The sequence below is a fragment of the Carassius auratus genome, unplaced genomic scaffold (genome assembly GCF_003368295.1).
Source record: "Carassius auratus strain Wakin unplaced genomic scaffold, ASM336829v1 scaf_tig00012548, whole genome shotgun sequence".
Lineage (NCBI taxonomy): Eukaryota > Metazoa > Chordata > Actinopteri > Cypriniformes > Cyprinidae > Carassius > Carassius auratus.
In genome coordinates, this window is record NW_020524298.1 from 13,427 (window position 1) to 37,240 (window position 23,814).

A 23,814-nucleotide genomic window follows, 5' to 3' on the forward strand; every position below is an offset into this window, starting at 1 on the left:
TTTCAGTAATAGTAATTATTTTTGTTAATATAAATAAATGACTAGTTCTATGCACTTTGGGTGTGCTTTTTTTCAGTATTCATGGGACTTTTTTATGTGTATTACATTTTTACATTTTAGGCTCTTGATGTTTGTCAATTATATGAAATATTTAATCCAGAAAGGACAAAAGAAATAATCATGAATGAACCCTTAAAAGGTTCCATATAAAACCTTTCTCCTGGTTACAAAGAAACTAAAGGGTTCCAAATACGTAGTGCCTGATAGAACCTTTTAAGGTTCTACATAGAACCTTTTCTTCTAAGAGTGCAGAGGGCAGGCCACGGTGAAGCTGTCTCACACTGTTATTTATTTTTTTAAGGTCCAGAGTTCTTAACAACATGTGAGATATGAACACATTGCATAATCTACTCGATCCCACCAGATGACAGAACTACTTCTTCAAAGCCTGGCAGACCAGAAAAAGCTCTGACCTATAAATAACATAATCTGATTAAAATCTACCAGTATAATAGGCAATAAGAATACATGAATAATAATCATTAAAACTTTAATGAGATGGTATCGATAGATAGGTATCATAGATGGTATGATGATAGCATGTAAATAGCAGTGTTAGGAAAAAAATCACATAGTACAAAATGTAAAACATTAAACTAAGATTTCAAGAAAATGAATAAGAAAAACAATATTTCATCCACCAGGAGTGAATGAATTGATAACTGAATGAATTGATGATAATGATGATAGTCTATAGAATCTGCTTAGACACATATGGACTGATTGACGGATAGACAGACAGACAGAAGGACAGACAGACAGACAGACAGACAGACAGACAGACAGATAGATAGATAGATAGATAGATAGATAGATAGATAGATAGATAGATAGATAGATAGATAGATAGATAGATAGATAGATAGATAGATAGATAGATAGATAGATAGATAGATAGATAGATAGATAGATAGATAGATAGATAGATAGATCTGGTATGTTGACTGCAGAGTAAGACACACAGAAAAAGGCAGAATATCATCATTCTGAGAAAACAGCTTCACACACAGCATGAAATACCTGAGCCAGATTCAGTGAACAATGGCTGAGATCATCATCTTGGTAAGAAAACAAAATTTGACACCAGCAAGGAACTGACTTCTCAGCAGTAGAGTGACCTGTCTGTTTGCAAATGTTAGAAACTTGCTGATAAAGTATTCACAACCTATTAGTTAAACAAATGCATTTCATCCTTTAAAATAGTTGGTGTCAGGAATATTAACTTCACAAAAGGAAGTTTTAAAACCAAAAATGTATAAAAATGTTGTATTTTGGACTACTGGCTTAAAAAAATACTAATATGAATGACTGTATTTTATAACATAAAGTTTTAATTTCTAAAACTTTGTGTAGTTTTTATATATAAAAAATATAATATATATTTTTTTATTTCAGTTTTAGTTTTGATCAAATTAAACTAAATTAAAACAAGAAATGTTGCCTATTTCATTGGATTTTTATTCAGTTAACCTTTATTTTATTACAAGTAGTTAATTATAATAACCCTGATAATAAGTCTAAAGGTATTATTATTTCATCAAAATGTTCTCTAATACAGGCTTACATAAATAAATATTACAACTATTAAACAATATTAGCAGCGTGTATGGGCATTATTAACACTTGCAAATATATTATAGAGTTCAACAACTAATAAAAGGATAATAACTACTGTATTTATGTATTATGCTACAGACGGTCTGCTGTAAATTCCCACGAATCGATTCGCTCGTCTATCGACGGTCTCATCGTGTGGCAGGCCAAACTAATCAATCCACGCTGCTGACTTATACGATGATCTCGGATTTCCTGGTCAGATGAGATAACACGGAAAACACATAAGCAAATCATCACTCTCACTCAATCTCATCAGACGTCTGTTGTTAATTTAACTTAGACGGCCCGGTGATCGCACCGAGTAAAGGATTAAATTCAAGTTATCAGTGTGTTGTCCCTGTATCCGTGTTAAAGATGTCTGTGTCCGCCGGCGGTTCTGTATCTCCGGGCTCGGGCCTCTCCTCCGGTCCCGCCGCGGCTCCCGGCTCCGGTATGTCCATGTTCCGCTGGCTGGAAGTGCTGGAGAAGGAGTTTGACAAGGCGTTTGTGGACGTGGATCTGTTGCTGGGAGAGATCGACCCGGATCAGGCTGATATCACATATGAGGGCCGTCAGAAGATGACCAGCCTCAGCTCGTGTTTTGCTCAGCTGTGTCACAAATCCCAAACCATCTTTCAGCTCAACCACAAACTAGAGGTGAGGAAAATAGATGGATATTTTGTTAAGTTTTAGTTTTTTTCGTTTACTTACATACATTAGAACTGTATGTATTTGTCTTTTGAATGTTTTGATCTGAATGTTTAGGACTGACCCACTAGTAGTACTCTGTGTCTTATACATTAATCATGTGTAAGTCTTTAATTATTTTACTTTGCAAAAATAGAATATAAATAGGTTCTCTGAATTTTCAGCTTCATGTTTCAGATGGATTTCGAACTGTATATGATACAACCAATCTAAACTCACTGAAAGTACCATGTACATATAGCTTTGGCACATAAATATAGCATTTGCTACCATATACATGGTACCTTTTTGAAAGGTTTAGGATTCCCATGGACTTAGAAAACTTGGAAATATCAGGGATTTTTTTAAGCGTAATTTCCACATTTGGAAAAGTAATGGAAATTCAGTATGTCGTGGAAATGTCCCTACGTGGTTTCAGTTTTGCAATACACTGCAACATTTAATTGACTGTAAATTGTTCTTTTGAAAAAAAAAAAAACACTGAAATGAAGCCTGCTCTATTAAAAGATTACATGGATAGATGTCAACAGTGCATCATTTGCATTCTGAATTATTTATTTGAATCCTTGTATTCTGTTTCAATAATGTTCTCTCTCATTGTGTAAACAAGAGCTTTTCATTCCACGTAGCAAGCTTTTGTGCAACTTAAAAGATGACTAAATTTGATACGTAATAACAGTTTGGTGCTTTTGGTCAATAAGTAAGGCTTACTGTGCGTTCACACCGCCGGCGTCTAGAGCGTCAAAAATCGCTCTTGCCGCTCTGCTCACGACGCTGCAGAAAGATTCATGAGCGCTCAGATGCTCTGACGTAGATCGAATGCTTATTTTGAATTTAAAGCGGCCGCAAAGCAAACAGCTTGTTGATCTCGTGCAGACTAACCACAAGGAGGGTAAAGTTATAAGTTAACCTCATTAAATATTGTTGTGGACTAAATATTAAGATCCTTTACTTAAAATGAACAATCTCAGACACCTTGGTCCACGTATCACTTTTAATCTATTTTTCATGTCCCTGTACGTAAACAGGGACACATCATAGATTATTGCAAACGCGAAACAGCAATAATCAACCTGTCCTCCATTGTGCTTGGGAACTAATGGTCGGAGCTGCGTTCTCTGGAATCCTCTCAAGCGGTGAACTTCTACGTTCCGATTGGTTGCTGCCCAACCGCGTCATAGATCATTACCATAAAGTTGCCCTGATTTCAACTCTCCTCGACGCTCTCAACGGCCAAGTCGCGCCGCGCCGCTCCTCGCCGCTGCTCGACGCCGGCTCACATTGAAAATGAATGACTTCCGGCCACTTTGACGCTCTCGACGCTGGCGGTGTGAACGCACAGTTACAGTACAGTTAATCTGGTTATTATCGCACTATAAACCCAACAGGGTGATCAAAACACCTACGCAAAGCAAGATGTCATGATGGACATGACTCTTGTACGTCTTGTGGATATTTACAGCAAAGGTTTTACATTTGAATGGGAAAAATTTGGCAGTGGCTCAAGTGGTAGAGCAATGCATAGCAGCGCAAGGTTGTGGGTTCGATTCCCAAGGAACACATGTTAGGTAAAAACTGTTAGCCTGAATGCACTGTAAGTCGCTTTGGATAAAGGTGTCTGATAAATGCTTAAATTTAAATGAGCTTCCTTGTATTGTCAAAAAAAAAAAAACTGGATAGCTGGTTAACTCATGTAATTAAATGGCCTGTTATGTTGTCTTCAGTCAGTATGCTCGTCACTTCATGTAGGCTGTCTGATAAATAATGCATGTGTCCTTAGAAATTAATGCACTTGGTGTTTTGTTTATTTAATTTTTCTCTGGACACACAGATGGCAGTATCTGGATGTCAACTGCAGAAACAAACAATATATGTTGCCAGTTCAGTAGCAGGTTTCTTTATCCACAGGAAATGCTTTGCATTTGGTGCAAATCATGTTGGTGTAGTCACAAAACTAGGTGGACGGCTGTCATATAAAAACCTGTTAAACCTGTTTAGGCAATACCAGACTGGCATTCTCCTATTTAAACTAACTGCAGTGTATCACATAACTGATCCCTTAACTTTAACAACAGCATAACATTTACTTATGTGCCAGAAAATCTTTCACAAGTGAATCGTCTTTGCTGTGGAGAAATCACTTGAGTCCTGCAGATAATAACAGGCTGAAGTGACTAGTGGTCGACCGATAAAAGTTTTTGCTGCCGATATCTTGGAAATAAAAGAAATAAAAAAACAACAACAGGGCACTCAGTATTCTGAGAAGTTTGTGTGCATTGGGAATCATATTTTTTCAAATAAAGCCAGGGTTATAATCATTTTACAAACAGCACACAGTGAAAATGACATGAATATTACAGTGGTCAAATGCATAAAGCGCAGCATAATTTAAAATCACAAGTTTAAAGTTTAAAACCTTCAATTCACACGGAACGACCATCACACAGAGATCATGCTGGATAAAAATGCACACTTCACAAGATCTCCCAGCTGTACTTTTTTTTCTCCAGGATTTATGATATTAAATGTTCATTATTCGTTTCAAAGATTTGTTTAAATGATATATATATGCATATTTGCTTAATGCTGACGGCAAACAAGAAAGTATTATAATGTTTCCCTATTACTAATAATATAATAGCAATCGTTATAATAGTTTTTGTATACATTAATTCCTAAGTTTAAACCGTTTTATCTAATTATTAGACAGACTTCCATAACCGTGTAAGACAGAACTGCTAACGATGGTGAACAAGAGGGAGAATGTGAGCACTGTGTGCTAAGGTGATTATCGGTCGATACCGATATTTGCAAAATGGCAAATATTGGCCGATATTACGGTCGACCACTAGTAGTGACTCACCAGTATAATTGTGTGGGAGGCTGAACTTAAAATAACTCTGTGGTGTTAACATTGTACTAGTCCAAAACCCTTAGCATTGGGGTTCCAGAAAAAAAAAAATCTTTGTTAGAAAATATACCAACATTACTTCTTATAGTCAAAACGAAACTGCATCGTCATCCCGTAATGTGATGCATTGCTGAAAGGGATTTATTATACCAGTTAATTTTTGTCATGTCAAATTATGTTTTTAGTGGGGGTCCCTTAATAAGTGTGCTTTGCATTATCTATTTAAAAGTTTTCACAGCAAATATAGTTCTGGAAATGTCGTGTTCGGAAATGAATGCCATTTAAAACATTGCCAATACAGAAATTTACATTCAGATAGAAGTTTTTGCTTTTTCTGCGTCTTAAAGTTGTGCTGAAACAGAAGCAGCAACAGATTTTTCTTCTGAGTTTGTGATGCACATTTCATTAAAAATGGATTATTAAAAAATAAAACAATAAAAAGTAATGGTGCGGGCCATGGTTCTATCCGTTAGTTGTTGACTGGATGCAGGCAGATCTGAATGTGAGCTTGTTGACGACTGTAAAAATGGACCTGGTTTACGCAGACTATATAATTTGAGAAATCCAGCAAACGTCACCAGAGAGTGAAGTCTGTTGTTTCACAGGAAGATCAAATTTGTAAAAAAAAAAAAAAATGGATGACTTTATCACAATTACATAAAAAACAACCATTTAAAATGTTCAGAATTCATATCAATGCTCACTTTAAGTGATATATCAGCCTTAATAATTTTACAAACATGGATTAACACATTAAATAGGGTACATTTTGGTTTCGTGCTGACTTCATCTGCTCCTGTGATGTCATTTTCCAAAGGATCCACCCAAAAATCTGTACCAAACACCCTCTCTGAAGGCTGCTACTGTATGAAAGTTCTTGGCTTGCAACAATGAGGCATTTTTCTCTAGTCTTAGGCTGCAACCCTCACACTGAACTCCCTTGAGGGACTTTGGTGCCATCGTTTCGAATCAGACTCAGTTGCATTGTTTAGTTCAGGGAAGATATTTGGTTTCACTAGTAGAAGTGTTGTTACTATGGAGTTACTAGCATTTTAAAGTAGACTACGTCAGTTTTTATTGGGAGGGGCTGCAGTGGAAATCTAAAATATTCAGAGTGGTCGTTGGTTTCAGATTCACTTCTCTTGCTGCACTTGTTTCAGAACAACTACTGACAGATAACTGAACCTTCTCTGCTGTGTTGCTGCTGAATATGAGAGTCCCTCAGCTAACCTTGGCTATCCAGCAGAGACGGGGCGCATAAATAAATGAGTAGTTCTTTTATGAGAGGACATTTATTTCTGTTCTTCATGCAGCTTCCTTACTTAAGCTGATTGAGCTGCTGTCTAATGGCAGAGCCTTGCAATGGGGCACGGGATGTCATTATTCACCAGGGCTGCGGTTGTTGATGAGCGTGTCAGATGAGAGTATGCTCTTCAGAAGGGAAGCGGAAACTTAATGAACAGTTTTGGAGAAAAAAAGAAGCTTGTTTATGCTTAGGATAAACCTAGGATGAATGAAATGTGACTCTGTACAGATTTGTTGGCATATCAGTCTCAAATCTTATTGGGAAAGTGGATCAGAAAAAAATTAACTCAGTCCAAACGACATTCATACGACATTCACAATTTTAAATCTAATTTTTCAAATGACTTTCGAACAGTGAGATTGAATTTCAAGTAGTTTCTTGTATCATTCAGGACTGTAACGTCATATGCAAATTCTCAATTAATGTACTATGTAGGGAATGAACATGCATGACTGTGTAAGTTATGTAATGCCTCGTAAGACAAAATGTTCAGTTTTCCATCCTCTCATTTTAAAGGAATAGTTCAAACAAAAATAAAAGAAAAAATACCAAAAAGTTTACTCATACTCACTTCATCCAAGATGTAGATGAGTTTGTTTCTTCGTCAGAGCAGATTTGGAGAAATTTAGCATTACTTGCTCACCAGTGGATCATCTGCAGTGAATGGGTGCCGTCAGAATAAGAGTTCAAAAAGGTGATGAAAACATAACAATAATCACAAATAATCTACACCACTTCAGTCCATCAGCTAATGTCTTGTGAAGTGAAAAGCTGCATGTTTGTAAGAAACACATCCATCGTTAAGATGTTTTTCAGTAAATTTTCATTTTTTTAATGAACTATTCCTTTAAAAGGACTCACTGCGAGCTAGGATCGAACTAGAGTCGTTCACATAGCTCAACATGACTGAAGACTTGCACTAATCGCTAGTCCAGAGTCTAGTCGCTCAAAAAGCCACAAATTGCAGTTTGATTGTTAGCATGAAATTTGTCTCCATTTTCGTAAATCTGTAATCTGTCTGGATTGGAGAAAGATGGGTCAATACTTCATATACAGACACTACTTGAGTCTGTACAAGTATGATTTATGTGTGTGTGTGTGTGTGCGCGCTTCAGGCTCAGTTGGTGGACCTACGGTCGGAGCTGACAGATGTCCAGTCGGAGAAAGCTGTGGTGGAGGAGGTGGTTCATGAACAGCTTCTTCAACTCCACGCCATGCAGCTCAAACTCCAAGCCAAAGGCGGACAGGCGGTCGACTCGGACTCCATCAAGGACAGGATGGTGAGCACAGAACCAGATTCCTGCACATGTAGCAGAACCAAGACATTTGTTGTTGTGAGATTAATGGAGGAATTTGCTTCCATTGGGGGTGTCAGTGAGGCCTCTGATGTGAGGAGATTAAGATGAACTAGTTGAGTGGGATTTCGAACAAGCCAATCAAATTTTTCCATCTCACAGGCCCATCTCAAAAAAAGCATTAATTAATGAACCATTAGCCTGGTTTGCATACAGTACTTTTATCATGGCGTTTAGCAAACAAACCACAGTCTATCAATGTGTGCTGTAGGTTTAGTTTTCTATTCACTAGAATCAATGCCTCAACCATCTCTATGTGCGAATATCCATATTCCACAGTACAGACCAAAAGTTTGGAAACATTACTATTTTTAATGTTTTTGAAAGAAGTTTTCTGTTCATCAAGCCTGCATTTATTTGATCAAAAATATAGAAAATATTGTGAAATATTATTACAACTTAAAATAATAGTTTTCTATTTGAATATACTTTAAAAAACAATTTATTCCTGTGATGAAAAGCTGAATTTTCAGCATCATTACTCCAGCCTTCAGTGTCTCATGTAACATTCTAATAATATATATTCTAATAAAATATTTTCTTTACTATCACTTTTATCAATTTAACACATCCTTGCTGAATAAAAGTAAAAAATGACTGACCCCAAATTACTGACCAGTAGTGTACATTGTTATTACAAAATATTTATATTTTAAAAACATAGCTTCTTTTTTTTCCCCTTTTTATTCATCAAAGTATCCTAAAAAAGTATCACATGTTCTGAATAAATATTAAGCAGCAGAACTGTTTCCAACTTTGATAATGAATCATCATATTAAAATGATTTCTAAAGGATCATGTGATAATGATCCTAAAAATTCAGCTTTGCATCACAGAAATAAATGATAATTTAAAGTATAATACATTTAAAAACAATTATTTTAAATTGTAATAATATATCACAATATTACATTTTTTTTCAGTATTTTTGATCAAATAAATGCAGGCTTGATGAACAGAAGAAACATCTCAAAAACATTAAAAATAGTAATGTTTCCAAACTTTTGGTATGTACTGTACTTTTTTGCTTAAGATTACATTTAACAGTGTTACTAAGTTATTAAGGTAATGGCAAATGTAATCGTACACTTGTATGTCTTCAGGATTACATGGATGTATGCTTCAGTTTATTCAGCCGTAAACAACGAGGTGGCTATAATAGCCTGGTCCACTTATCATCACATGTGTCTAGATACTTTTGACTGTATAGCATAGCTGTGTCATTTGATGGTCTTGTTGTAATTATGGTATCTTTGTATATTCAGCTGTAATGAACACTAACAGGCTCTGGTTGGGTTGGCACTCTGCTCTGTGTCTTCCTGACTTAACCCTACTGATGTAAGGATGAACGATGATGCTTCTGTAACCGGCCTTCCTGTTTAACCCCACTTCTCTAACCTTTGACCCTCTGTTTTTCTTCTCAATCTTAAGCCTGTGCCTTCAGTGGAGGACAAGGTAAGTTTTGCATTGTTTTGAGTCCATGTGTGTCCCATCTAACTCCACTCTTCCCCTCTGTTACTGCTGCCTGCTTTAACCATCCCTGATGTACAACTGTGATCTTTTTGTGTACTAGTAGTTTAACAGCTAGAGGTGAGAGATATATTGGTGATTGATATATAATTCGCTGAAACCTTGGAAAATTGAACCAGCTGATGGACTGGAAAAAATGAAAACGATAAACAACCAGTATCGCCCACCACAAGCTGTCGAGTGCGGTCATTTTCTGGTAACGGGTGAAATTTTGTGGGCAATATCCACTGTTTATTTTAAATAGGAATCTGGATGATCGTGAGTTTCACATGAAGGCGAAAATGTTTCTTTCCTAGATTTCGCCTCAAGTTCAAGTTGGTCACACAAATTCATCACATTGATTAAGAGAAAGCTGCTTGGTTTGAAAGTGACTCGCGGCATTTTTGCCAATAGACTTTTTTTGCCTGCGAAATTTCACTTCAATATCAGGAATGAGACCACACCTTTAGTTGGTGCTTTAGTCGAGCGATATCAGCCCTGAAGTTCAGTTTTGGGACATGGCTAACGCTAGATGTGTCTTTTTTTCACTCCAGGAGTTGTAACAAATGAAGAGATGTCATTCAAGTTGCTTCATTTCATACTATTGGTGAACTCGTAGTAATTATGATGTTAAATCTACATTTGTTACAATTCTCTTTTCTGTGCACACATTTAGTGGTACGTTTAAGCTAGAGTGTATGTTTGTCATGTGATCTCACCTGGCCTGTCATATGTACTGTTGTGAAGTAGGTCTACTGTTTCTTGTCTTATTGGGCAACACGTTGGAAAGGCTGTTAATGACAGTGATTTAATGCGGCTCTGATGATGGGATGACGTTTGGGATGTATCGATTCACTCAACTCGCGATAGAATTTCCTTGGTTGCTGCTGTAAACAAAGTGCTTATGAACACTGCTTTAATATGAAAATGAAAGTCACATGACATGTGGCCAAGTACGGTGTCCCATACTCCGAATGTGTGCTCTGCATTTAACCCATCCAAGTGCACACACACATCAGTGAGTAGTGAACCCCCCAGAGATTCATTCATATAAAGTTCTACCCCACAACTGTATCACGAATGGTGTTATATCTCAACTGATTAGAATCATCACATGTTTGTATCGATATTTAACTGGTTCACTGTGCATCGATACATCCCTAGATGAGTATACGACATGGTCAGAAGGTTTGGTGCTCAACTGCTCACCTCTCGTCTTTGGTTGATTACGTGTCACAGGAGAAGGAACTGGAGGCCAGTAAGAAGGAAAAAGTGAAGGAGGCCAAGTTGGAGGCAGAAGTGAAGATGTTGAAGAAAGAGAACGAGGCCCTCCGCAGGCACATTGCGGTACTACAGGCTGAGGTGTACGGAGCCAGACTGGCCGCCAAGTATCTGGACAAAGAGCTGGCTGGGAGGTAAGAGAAAGCATTGTTCCTCTGTTCGGATTGACCGTTATCTGGGTGATTTCTTCCACATAAAGAGCCACGATTGGCACAGAGTTCTAGCTGTCAGTTTAAACCTGAATGCTCTTTATTTTATTCAGGGTGCAGCAGATCCAGTTGCTCGGGCGAGACATGAAAGGACCGGCTCATGACAAACTGTGGAACCAGCTTGAAGCTGAGATTCACCTGCACCGCCACAAAACAGTGATCCGAGCCTGCAGGGGGCGCAACGATCCCAAAAAACCCTTGCCATCACCTGCGGGGCATGTAAGACAACACATTCAGTTCATTTGCGAGTTGGTAAAACTGCATGCAGAAGGTGAACTTGAGGTACATCACAGTCAACTTTGACTAGACAAGTGTATGATGTGCCTTCAGGGAATTTCACCCCAAAATCAATATGAGAAGTAATTTTTTAAATTTATTTCAGGGTTATTATTGCTAACTAAAGCCATAAAAAACATGAACAGAAATACAAAACCTAAATGAAACAAAATAGAAAAAAAAAATCAAAACTTATTTCCAATTAGGTGCCATATCAACATTTCTTATTTTCATTTACCGTTCTAAAAGAACTAAAGCAAAACAAAATTTAAAAAAAATGAAAACAGAAAATAAAATTTGTAAAATAACAAAAACTGTAGTAGTATATCAATAATAATGAAATACAATAGATTTTTTTTTTTTTACAAGAAATTTTGCATTAAACAATCAAATAAAATGAAATTATTGAATTTATGATATTCATCTCAAAATCTGTCACCACTGATAAACTTCTACTAAATATATTGTAGAAACGTAATTTTCTGTAAAGTTGTATCGTGAAAACAGCTATATAAATAAACTAAAAAAATAACAATATTGATTTTAAAAATAAAATGTTACGGCCATTAAGATTTTTTGCTCTAACAATCAAAAATCTTGAAAATTGTATTTAAATGTTAATATTGACTTACATTTAAAAGTATATTATATATTTACATGTAAAAGTCTTTAAAATGTTATATTTAAATTATTAATATATTTTGGATATATTAAATATTAAGATTTTTCAAATATTGACAGTAAAAATTACATTTAAACTGATATAAAATTTGTAGTCTTTAGTCTTTTATGAAAATAAATACACTTAAATATAATAAATATACTATATAATGCCAGTCACGAGAAAATAAAATAATGTCACAATATAAACAATACACTAGTCTATGTAATAAGCGTAATCATTTATATGCTATTTTGTGTGTTTGATTTAGTGGTGAACTATATTCCTGTGATTCGTTCCTGATTCTGTATGTTTATATATGTATATTTGCCTCTCCAGGACACAGATTCTCTAAAAAAGTCCCAGGGAGTCGGCCCTATACGCAAAGTGGTATTGACCAAAGAAGATCATGAAGGACTTGGCATCTCCATTACTGTGAGTTCAACCGATTTGATATTATATGCATGCTAATTCATCTGGATTCAATGGATGAATCGAAGATCAAAGTCCTGATTTGATGTTTGCATTGGAATTCATACAGGGCGGGAAAGAGCATGGCGTTCCCATCCTCATCTCCGAAATCCACCCCACCCAGCCTGCAGAGCGCTGCGGAGGACTGCATGTGGGAGATGCCATCTTAGCCGTCAACAACATCAACCTAAGAGACGCAAAGCACAAAGAGGCCGTGACCATCCTCTCACAGCAGGTGAGAGACACACTGCAGTTCGCAGCCCGGCGAGGGGGCTGTCAGATCAGGAACAGCACATCACCTGTAACTTATTATTACAACCATGTTCAAGTCCCATCCTAACACCTGCAAAGAACCTCCCAAAGGTTAAGACGTTCTTTAATTGGGCTTGTGAGGTGTAATTACTAATGGTTTGAATAAAACATAACCGTTAAAAGAATAGTTCTCCCAAAATTGTCATTTCCTCTTGTTATTCCAAACCCATTTGACTTCTTTTCTGTTAAACACAAAAACTGGTCACTCTTTCCAGTTTAATGAAAGTGAATGAGGACTTAATAAATCATTAGTGGTTTATATGACTCATGCACATGACTTCTGAAGTCATATAATAGCTCTCTGTGAGAAACCAAAGGTTATATTTACCTCCCGTTACAAACACAACTGACATGTTTACACAGATTCACAGGGTTTATTTTCTCTGCAGAGGGGGGAAATCGAGTTTGAGGTGGTTTACGTGGCTCCAGAGGTGGACTCTGATGATGAGAATGTGGAGTATGAAGATGACAGCGGTCACCGCTACCGTCTGTACCTGGACGAGCTGGAGGAGGCGACAGGAGCCAGTCACAACAATGGCACTGCTGACTCCGCTCCCCTACAAGGCAAGTGCACCAATTCATTAACAGCTTTTTACAGCATTTATTAATCTGTGTAAACTTATAAGTATATTGGTGTTCATTCTTTGTTTGCTCAAAATATATTAATATTGCACTGTAATTTATTTAATACATTTTGTTATTTATCCTTAATACTAAGGCTATGAATAAATAATTAATGCTACAATAATATTGATGTTACTTTAAAACACACATTTAAATCTATGTAAATTAATAAATGTGCCATTGTTGTATTTCAGCTTATACTATTGTTCATTGTCAATTCATGATGATAATTTTTTTTATCAATAAATCTTTTTATCTTTCAAGCTAATATAAGGCAATAAGACAAATAAGAATGAATGAATAAATATTATGATATATAAAATAATGATAACTAGTAATATTAAAGTTAATTGAAAATACAACTTGAAACATTCAAAATTTATTATGTCATAAATTATAAGTTATAAATTTATAAAGTCATATTAACCTGTTATTTACTGTTAATTAAAAAAATATATATATATATATATATATATATATATATATATATATATATATATATATATATATATATATATATATATATATATATATATATATATATTAGTATCTTATGCTCTATAAGGCTGCATTTATTTGATCAAAAATATTGTAAAGCAGTAATATTGTGAAATATCATTACAATTTAGAATAACATTTTACTATTTTAGTATATTAGGAAATGTTATTTCTTCCTGTAATGCAAAGCTGAATTTTCAGCATCATTACTCCAGTCTTCAGTGTCACATGATCCTTCATTTGCTGCTCAAGAAACATTTCTCCTTATTATTATTATTAATTTTGAAAAATGCTGTACTGCTTAATATTGTTCTGGAAAGTGTGATACATTTTTACTATTCTTTTATAAATAGAAAGTTTAAAATAAAAACATTCATGAATATATTTATTTTCACTTTTGAACAGTTTTAATAAAAGTATAAATTACTTTCCCTCAAAAATTGAATTCTTAATGTCCCAAAATGTTTGCACTGTACTATATGCAGTGATATTGTTATAGTCTATGCAGCAGTTTAATCATTAAAACCAAAGCCTAATGGTAAATTGTGAATCTGATCTGAACTGACCAATAGTTTTCTTTCTCCTCACAGCTGTAGGGAAGCACTTAGTGAACAACAGAACAGAGAACGGAGATACTGCCTTGTCCAGTGAATGCCCCTCAGACGACAAGACCTCCAAGACAGCAGAGACTGCAGAAAGTTCCTCTTAGAGCTCCAGACAAACAGAAGGATCCTGGAGATGAGAGACCAGAAAGAGATCAAGTCTGCACGTGTATAATATGTAACATACCAGATTCTTCTTTGTTTCTGCCGTTTGGAGAACAGACTACTTCAGCGTCCACTGGAAATGGATGAACCACTGAGAGAAGAGGACATATTGTTACTCAGTGGCCACAAAGGACTGTTTGCAAATGTATGTCACCATCTTGCTTTATGGTTGTAAAGAAACTATGACAATTTACACAGACGAGTAAAGTGATAGGATGGAATTATATAATATAAGAGTTGATTTCCTCTTTATGTAACCTCTCTGTGCATTTAATAACCTTCCATAGGGGAGATGAATATGAGCTCTAATGTAGGGCTCCGACTTTAATGATTCACTCTTCTTCTCTTGTATTGAAATAGATGGATATAGCAGTGAGTTACTGTTTGCTCAGAATGTATGCACATTGTTTTTAACCTCTCTGTTTTAGCCTGATGTGATCCTGTACTTCGCTGTCCTCTGCTCTAAACTAAAGCAAAGGCAAACAGAAGGATGCTGCTTCCTGATTTGCTCACATGGTGGTCAGTAGGTGACGGGGACAGAAACGACACAGCATTTTTTACTAATAGTAAACATCCATATGCTTTCATTTTTATGGTATACTTCAAGAATAGAAGTGGAGAGGTGCCATTCAGTTGGTCCAAAATAAATGTTGGGGTGGATTTCATAGAATCCAGGTCTTGCACCCCCCCATGAATATATTACTTAATGCAAAAATCTTTAAAAACTTAATTTTCTGTGGCAGTTTTTTTAATTTCCAATAAAGGACATAAATCAGGATCAAATTTACAATGCAACTTGGTTTCAATATTTAATAGTCAAAAAAAATGTATACTGAAAAGTGAAATTTAAAGGTTAATCCGCTTATTTCGATTTGAATAATACTTCATGGAACTGAATTAAACTATTTTCTATATTTAAAAAATAATAAACCTTTTTTTTTTCGTATTTCAGGACAATGAAACACACTTCCCTCAAAAACAAAAACATTGTAACATGCTACTTTTTAATTTCATTAAATTCCGTAAAAAAATAAATAAAACAAAGTATGACATCCAAAACAATGTCACAATGCAAAAACAAAAAATACTAATAATTATTGTTCCTAAAATTAAACATTATTTTCTTCATTTAATAAAAAAAAAGTACCTTTTTTTTTTATTTTAATTTATTTTAAGGTGAAATGTGACCAAGACATTTCTTGACAGCTTTCATAAAATCCACCCTTACATGTCTATCAAGGTATTTTTAAACCTCTTTACAATGTCCATCTAGAGCTGATCGTGCCATTGAACCTATTGTATTAACAGTGTCTGTGGAAAAGATACGGATATGAACAGATTAGGGAAGTGCATTTTTATTCTGTGAAATAAAAAAACATAAGAGTAAAAAAATTGAGAATGAGGATTCTCAACAACTACCTTGCCCTATATTCATTCTCAGTAGAGTTGGCTGTAGTGCCTCAAAATCTGTGAATTGTAAGATTATTACTGTTAGAAGAGTTCCTGTAATCATCAGTGTTGCTTTCCTACCATTGAGTTATTTAACATATCACTTTCTCAATCCGTTCTCTCACTAGCATTTTCAGAAAGGTGTTTATCACATTCTCGCCATTTAATGCTCCCTTCTGAATGTCTGTACGTTGATTATTCTATATTTAAATAAAACATATGGGCTGCATAGCAATAAAACATTCCTTAGACAATTACTGTAATTGTCTCAGGTGTTTGTAGATGTTAGGCAGATGAGGGCAGTCGGGACAATCAGCTCATTAGCCGTAAGGTCTTTTCTTATTAGTATGTTTACTGGTTCAGTGGACTGTTGTAAGTTTTATTTTCTTGTTACTGATCTTGGGAGATGATTTGTGAGATGAAATGCTTCCCACACTGCCAGGGCATGGCACCGCACAGATAAAACTTTGACGTGGAGGAACATTTCTCCTTTTTATAGCCAGTCCTTTTTTGTGATTTCTTTTCTGTTAACTTTGTTTATCCAGTGTCATGGGAAATATCATAGGGAGATTGGGAATAAATGTTCCTCATGTAGTTATTGTATGACATGCAATGTTTCAATAAACATAAATTGATTTGCCCAGATCATCGTGTTTTGTTGGGGTGCAGTTGCAGTAACTGATTTAAACGTGAGGTGGCAGTACGTCTTGACATAACGATGGACTGTATAAAAACAAGTACGAAACACTTAAGCCTGCTGCTATATTCGATTTGTAAAATTGACGTTCATCTCGCAATTATCGTTTTACATAAGTAAAAGTCTGGATGATAATACCGCGTAAAGAAAGTTGCGGCAGAAGCTATGCGCTCATGAATATTAATTACGTAACGTGACGTAAGGCAGAATGGTCGCGAGGCAAATGGAATATCCAAGTTAACTTTAAACTTTTATTGACTATTTAATTTTAATATATGTATTATAATATAATATATGACGTTGCGCCTTGTAAAGGCAATGAAAGCAGCGTAATACCGATCTTATTAATATTCATAATCTAGTAGGATTCGATATTTAACGCGCAGGTGTGAACTAGCCCACCGAAAAAGTCGCGCTTCCATAAAAGGCCTGCATACAAAACACAAAGCTGTATTGCGAGCCTTTTAGGTTTATGACAGCCTCTTCTCAGTGCTAATATTTGATATGCTAATATTTGATAACGCATAATCGTTAAATACAAAGCTGCCCGCGCAGATGACTAAGATTTTATAATGTAATAATGTTTGTTTGTTACTAAACTGTTACCAAACTGTCTGCATGCCTTACGTCTTAATATAGGCCTATATATTTACCATATGTTATACCTGTTCTTTCCTTCCTGTATGATCGCATTTGCACATACACCAGAATCGGATACACATGGACTCATATTAACATTTGTTGCAGTCGGACAGGCCTGGGATTCACTGCTGTGCTTTAATGTTACAGACTTTGGGTGTGAAATGTGATGCAGGGCGCCTGAACGGTAGATTTAGACAGCAGGGCCACCATCAGCTGCTGCCCCATAACTAACACTCCAATGTTACATTCCTGATCACTGTCCCACAGGGACACCTCATGTGTGACATCCAGCTTTCACCAAATACTTACATAATAATGACGAATACTCACTTTTTTAGAAGACATATGCATTTTTTTTTAAGCAAAGCACCCATCACAGGAAAGGTTGAACTACTGGTGCCTTTAATCAGGGTTTAGACAAGCACAAACACAGCACTGAGATTCTCAGTGGCGAAGCACTTGGAACACACCAGCATGACCAGATCCTCTTGGGCATTTCAAACATTAACCATCAGTCCCCAAGAACATCCCCCAAAACATTTCACAGAAATTAAGACCAGTCAGTAATCTTTAACAGGGATTGTCCCTTAAACAGCAGCAACTAAGAGGTCTTCTGAATTCTTAAAGGGACAGTTCACCTGAAAATGAAAATACCTTCATCGTTAACTCTAATCCATTATGACTCTCTCTTTTTCGGGAACAAAAAGAATTGTTGAAATCTCAAAAATGAACATTTTTACATTTTGTTTATAATTTCTTCTCATGTTCCACAGAAGTCAGTCAGTCAGTCATATGAGTTTGGAATTAAATGAGAATGAAAAACAACAATTGTTGAGAGAACTGTCCCTTTAAATAATCTTTGATAGCGAAAAGTAACATATCTTTTTGTTTTTTTACTTTACTTTTTTACTAAATATACATTTCAGACCTGTACATACAAATGTATACTCCTATAGACAGTCCAAATAAAGACATTATGAAATAAGCCATTTTAGTCTGTTATTGCTTTAAACAGCCAGTTTTCACATGGAACAAGGCGAGTCCAAAACAACAAAGTGAACACAACAAAACTCTGCATGGAAGAAAGATCAAATCCTTTGAGATACAACAATGCAATTGCATACAGCAGAATGAGAGATGAAAAATGATCCAAACGGCTGAATCTAACGTAAGAATATGACCCTTACACCCAATATACACTTGGAAAAGAGCAGCATGTCAAACCAAATCATTTCTAGATCATCATTTTGCTTGCATTATGGAATTGAGCAAATTTTGTTGCATCGACACACAGCTTGCTTCCAGTTTAGATGTGTTAGGCTACTTAAAAACGCGTTTTGAATTAATTTCATGTGCTTTGATTGGTGAAGAGACATGAACGTGGAATGGTTCTAGGTCACATTTTAGGAGACAGATTCTGTGTTACTGCAGTTCTCCTACTGAGCTTCTGGTCCGCTTGCTGTAATATCTTATTTTCTGCCTGTGGACCTCAATGTAATGGTTAAAGGAACCTTTTTTTTTTAAGGATTTTCTTTGTATTGTTCAAATGTTGGTAGCATATGCAAATGTAAAAAATGTATACTCTTTCTCCATGTTACCTGCACCCAAATATACTAGTTTCTGTCATCAAAAGTCAACATATGACACAAAACATCACCTGGCTGTTAATAGTATTTTGGTGAAAAAATAAATAGGGAATTAACATTGAACGTTTACATAACCAACATTTTAACAATGCAAAGATGGTTGAAAATCAGTGAAATTGTCCTTTAAGGATATCTGAAGCAGAGTCTGAAAAAACTGAGATTATGGTCACAGTGTAGAACACATGAAGATCTGGCTCGCATTCACAGTTTGTGTCCGATTAGGGAATGAATGCATTCGTCCCCTTCAACTTTCTGCATAAAAAAAAAGACAAAGTACATCATATATACAAAAAAAGTTGTCCCTCATTCACAAATAAGTTAAGTAGTCTGGAGGTGATTTTGTTGAGTCAGGTAAATCAGGCAACATCACAGTATGGTTCTTCTCAGCTTCCTTCTGAGCTGCTGCCCTCTGGGTCTGGCCTGAGTCCGGAGAAAGGCAGTCTGACGCAGTCTCTGGGAGTGGAATAGCACTCTTGAACCTGGGATTTAATCTGGGTTCTCTGGTTCTCCGAGCAATTCCCATTCTGCATGGCGGGCTTCTGGATTTTAGGGCTGTCGTAGATGTCTTCTGGGTAATTCCCCCTGTCCGTTTTGACGTGGGCCGCCTGGTAGCCCCCGGCCAGCCCTCCGATCACTTTCCTACAGATACTGCCCTCCACCGCTCTAAACGACGGGCTTTTGTTTAGTACAACGCCTGGGACGCTGTAGCTGGGATCCAGAAGGAAGGGATCTTTGCGGAAGGCGTGGCGCTCGATGATGGGCGTGGCGTATTCTGGCTCCTGATTGGTCAGTGGCAGGGCGTACTGGATGCCCGTCTGCAGGTGGTCGTAGTGAGAAGTTGCCTCGATGTCCTTGTCTTTGGCCTCGGTGTCCATGGGTCTGAACGTCGAGCCTTTTCGGGACACAGTGTCTGTGCCGAGCATGAGAGGCTGCTGGTACTCAGCTGAAGAACGAGAAAACGGAAATCGTTAGAAAAGAGTTATTCTAAAATGCCGTAATTTTTACATTCAGGGTTATTTTAGTATTAAATATATAATATTGTAGTATTTATTCATTTTTTGAATGTGATTTTATTTTGATATTTTCCGTTAAAATTTTATTTAGGTTTTTAGCAATTTTGTTATATATGCTTTTGTCATTTCTTAAAAAAAAAAAAAAAATTCTATATAGCTTCATATGATAATTTAGCTTTAATTTTTTTAAATATAGATTAAAGTACTTCAAATGTTATTTCAGTTAGTTTAGTGGGCGACATTTCTAATTTTCATTAAGGTTTTTTAAGCTTAAGATTTCATTATTAAGTAATTAAGATTAAGATCTTAAGTTATTTCAGCTCTATTTTAATTACAATCTAAATATATATTTCTAATTTTTAATAGTTTCAGTCAGGGCAAATCATTAAAAAATCTATATTAAAAAACTTAAACTTGAAAAATGAGAAATATCGCCTTGGCAACTAGCTAAAATAATATAAGTTTAGGTAATGAGATTTTTCCTGACTAACATTTTTAGTAATAAAAAACTACATTTGGACAAATAAATTATTACAGCATGAATTAAATCAATGAAAACGTTTCAGTATATGTTCAAAGGGGCTCCAAGTCAAGCACCAGGCTTGAAATCAGACCGCCTGTAATCTGTCTGACGTCTTGCACAAACCTTGAATCATCAATAATTACAGCCCTGGAGGAGCGTAGGGGGAAAAGTGCAAATTAAATTTTAGCAGGCATTTTTATCTGGCAAGGATTCAGGCTGTTACAACTATTTGTAAAAGGTTATTTTCCTTCTTCAGCTCACTGGAGGGCAATAAATTGCCTTACAAGTTGAACCCCTATATCAGACAATAATAATAAAAAAACTTCAGTTGCAGCAACAAAAATGAAATGCTCTGGTTTTAAATCCATATTTCACATGAACACAAATTCTTAAAGGGATACTCCACCCCAAAATGAACATTTTGTCATTAATCACTTACCCCATGTCGTTCCAAACATGTAAAAGCTTTATTTGTCTTCGGAACACAATTTAAGATATTTTTGATGAAAATCGGCAGGCTTGTGACGGTCTCATAGACTGCCAAGTAAGTTACACTGTCAAGGTCCAGAAAAATATGAAAGCATCATCAGAATAATACATCTGCCATCAGTGTTTCAACCATAACATTATGAAGTGACGAGAATACCTTCTGTATGTGAATAAACAAAAATAACGAATTGTCAATAGTCTCCTCAGTGTCTCTCCACATCACTCAAACTGTCTACGCTCTTCTATGTTACCCACGCCACGAGGATCCGCTGTGTCTACATTTATTTATGATCTCATTTGAAAGAAAACAGCATATCCTTATTTTTGTTTTCTTTGCTTATGAAAGGATTCTCGTCGCTTCATAGCTTTACGGTTGAATCACTGATGGCAGATGGACTACTTTGACAACGTTAGAAGACAGACCCGGAAGAGAAGACAATGCTGAATATAGTCGTAATTTTTGTTATTTTTTGCACCAAAATGTATTTTTGATGCTTCAACAAATTCTAACTGACCCTCTGATGTCACATGGACTACTTTGATGATGTTTTCTTACCTTTCTGGACAAGGACAGTATAACGTACACACAGCTTCAATGGAGGGACTGAGAGCTCTCGGACTAAATCTAAAATATCTTAAACTGTGTTCCTAAGATGAACAGAGGTCTTACGGGTTTGGAACGACATGAGGGAGAGTCATTAATGACAATTTTAATATTTGGGTGAACTAACCCTTTAACATATTATAGTTTTTTTAGCAGTCTCCTCAACACAGGGTAGCAAAATCCTTGCAGCTGGATGGGACACTGTGTAAATAATAAATCAGTCAACATTACCTGCCATTGCACTGGTTACCAGGTCCAGCTTCTGGATGGGGTCCTTCTCAGAGCTGTACTTGATGGTGAACTCTGTGGACTGGTGCCTGGCAAACGGCTGTTTTATCTGTCCCCAACAGCCTGCAGACAATAACCTTTCAACTGTCAGCCATTCTGTGAAAGATGGTTTTATCTCTGTGTGAGTTGAGCAACTATGTATATTTGGAAGAAGAGGTACGTCATGAAGACAAAAAATATTTTGTGAAGACTATGAAGGTAAAAAAGACATTCAGATCATCCAGATATGGTTAAGTCGTGATTTATTCATCCACAAGTGCGCATTAATAATTGTATGTATTTTATGTCATTCTAGAAGCACGTTTTGATGAAAGCAAAGAAAAAGTTCAGCCAAAAATGACAACATTGCTGCTATTTACTCACTCTTAAATCTGTAGGATTCATTTCATCGATGTAAACCCAAAACAATACATTTATTTAAAATGTTCAAGCAGCTCTTTTTCCAACAATGAAATAAATGGGGAACAGTGGCACCAAAAACAAAAGCATCCTAAAAGCACCCATGTGCTACATTCTTCAAGTTATTCAATAGCTTTTATATGAAAACGAACAAAAAAATAAGTAATTATTCATAAATAACAAAAACAAAAATCTTGTTTCATTTTACGAAAAGCTATCAGTTGGCATTGGGGAGCACAACTTTTCAAAAAACAGCAGCTTAAATACTTTTCCCAAACATCTTCTTTTTTTGAGAGAGTGAATTTATAGCATATACAGTACAGACCAAAAGTTTGCAACACACCTTCTCATTCAAAGAGTTTTCTTTATTTTCATGATTATGAAAAATTGTAGATTCACACTGAAGGCATCAAAACTATGAATTAACACATGTGGAATTATATGTGGAATTAAATACACAACAAAAAAGTGTGAAACAACTGAAAATATGTCATATTGTAGGTTCTTCAAAGTAGCCACCTTTTGCTTTGATTACTGCTTTGCACGCTCTTGGCATTCTCTTGATGAGCTTCAAGAGGTAGTCACCTGAAATGGTCTTCCAACAGTCTTGAAGGAGTTCCCAGAGATGCTTTAGCACTTGTTGGCCCTTTTGTCTTCAGTCTGCGGTCCCAGCTCACCCCTAAACCATCTGATTGGGTTCAGGTCCGGTGACTGTGGAGGCCAGGTCATCACTCTCCTTCTTGCTCAAATAGCCCTTGATGCCTTCAGTGTGACTCTAAACAATTTTCATAGTCATGAAATAAACTCTTTGAATGAGAAGGTGTGTCCAAACTTTTGGTCTGTACTGTATATGGTGATCTTTTTTAGGCACACTACTCCCCATATATTCTTGTTGAAGGAAAAAGTGCTGTTTGAACTTGCTTTGTGTTCCACTGAAGAAATGATAACATCTTTGGTGTTTATAACCGGTTTGAGGATTATTCCTTGAAATGTTCCGGCCAGTTCAGTTAAAACTAATGTTTTACCTGTATGTGTCTCCGCAGAGCCATATGTGTTCTCCTTTGTCTTCTTACTGTGGGACAATGAAAAACATCAACGTCAGAGACACAGGTGGCAAAGTCTAGGGTCTCTGACCACCCTCATCAGTCTTGAACAACAGAAGACGCCTAACAATTCCCTTGAAACACCTCCATAAGAGGTTTCCATTCATTCATCCTCATTTCCCCCGTCCCTGAGCTCTCTCTCAGAGGACTAAAGCAGCTGGCACATCTCCTGACACTGACCTTTGACCCTCAACACAGCCCTCAATCTCTCCATTCTTTATGAATTTAAACACCACTGCAATGTGTTAATGAGGAATCACAACAGGCCACACAGGGTTTGCTCTTTTATTGACACCGGTGGCTGTGATATCTATTAGAGGGCCAGGCTGGGAATCACTGGTGCATGTTCATGTGCAATAGTGAGACTGTCTGCTGTGTTTGATAACAGGGCTAGAAACAGCTGAACTGAGATAAACC

The 23,814-nt window shown here is 36.2% G+C and overlaps 2 protein-coding genes across 4 annotated transcripts; one reads left to right on the plus strand and one right to left on the minus strand.

Moving 5' to 3' along the window:
• The first annotated feature begins 1,826 nt into the window (after window positions 1–1,826).
• On the plus strand, window positions 1,827–16,636 carry LOC113073618 (Golgi-associated PDZ and coiled-coil motif-containing protein-like). Of its 2 annotated transcripts, XM_026246437.1 has the most exons (9): window positions 1,827–2,313; window positions 7,697–7,861; window positions 9,368–9,391; window positions 10,685–10,860; window positions 10,989–11,154; window positions 12,212–12,307; window positions 12,414–12,578; window positions 13,045–13,219; window positions 14,368–16,636. In XM_026246437.1, the coding sequence occupies exons 1-9, from the start codon at window positions 2,032–2,034 to the stop codon at window positions 14,484–14,486; spliced, it is 1,368 nt and encodes a 455-aa protein (XP_026102222.1). In that variant the 5' UTR covers window positions 1,827–2,031; the 3' UTR covers window positions 14,487–16,636. The 2 variants fall into 2 exon arrangements, with proteins under 2 accessions (XP_026102222.1, XP_026102223.1); XM_026246438.1 differs by lacking the exon at window positions 9,368–9,391.
• Window positions 16,637–17,721: 1,085 nt separating this feature from the next.
• On the minus strand, window positions 17,722–23,443 carry LOC113073619 (discoidin, CUB and LCCL domain-containing protein 1-like). Of its 2 annotated transcripts, none has more exons than XM_026246440.1 (3): window positions 23,320–23,443; window positions 21,839–21,991; window positions 17,722–19,921 (listed from the first exon to the last, which is right to left on the minus strand). In XM_026246440.1, the coding sequence occupies exons 2-3, from the start codon at window positions 21,843–21,845 to the stop codon at window positions 19,362–19,364; spliced, it is 567 nt and encodes a 188-aa protein (XP_026102225.1). In that variant the 5' UTR covers window positions 21,846–21,991; window positions 23,320–23,443; the 3' UTR covers window positions 17,722–19,361. The 2 variants fall into 2 exon arrangements, with proteins under 2 accessions (XP_026102225.1, XP_026102224.1); XM_026246439.1 differs by having other exon boundaries at window positions 21,839–21,958; window positions 23,320–23,392.
• Window positions 23,444–23,814: the final 371 nt, after the last annotated feature.

Excerpts from the sequence above, each read along its gene's own strand:
- LOC113073618 (XM_026246437.1), top strand. The coding sequence starts at position 2,032 with ATGTCTGTGTCCGCCGGCGGTTCTGTATCTCCGGGCTCGGGCCTCTCC. Across the intron at positions 2,314-7,696 it reads AGCTCAACCACAAACTAGAG|GCTCAGTTGGTGGACCTACG; the intron begins GTGAGGAAAATA and ends TGCGCGCTTCAG. Across the intron at positions 7,862-9,367 it reads ACTCCATCAAGGACAGGATG|CCTGTGCCTTCAGTGGAGGA; the intron begins GTGAGCACAGAA and ends CTCAATCTTAAG.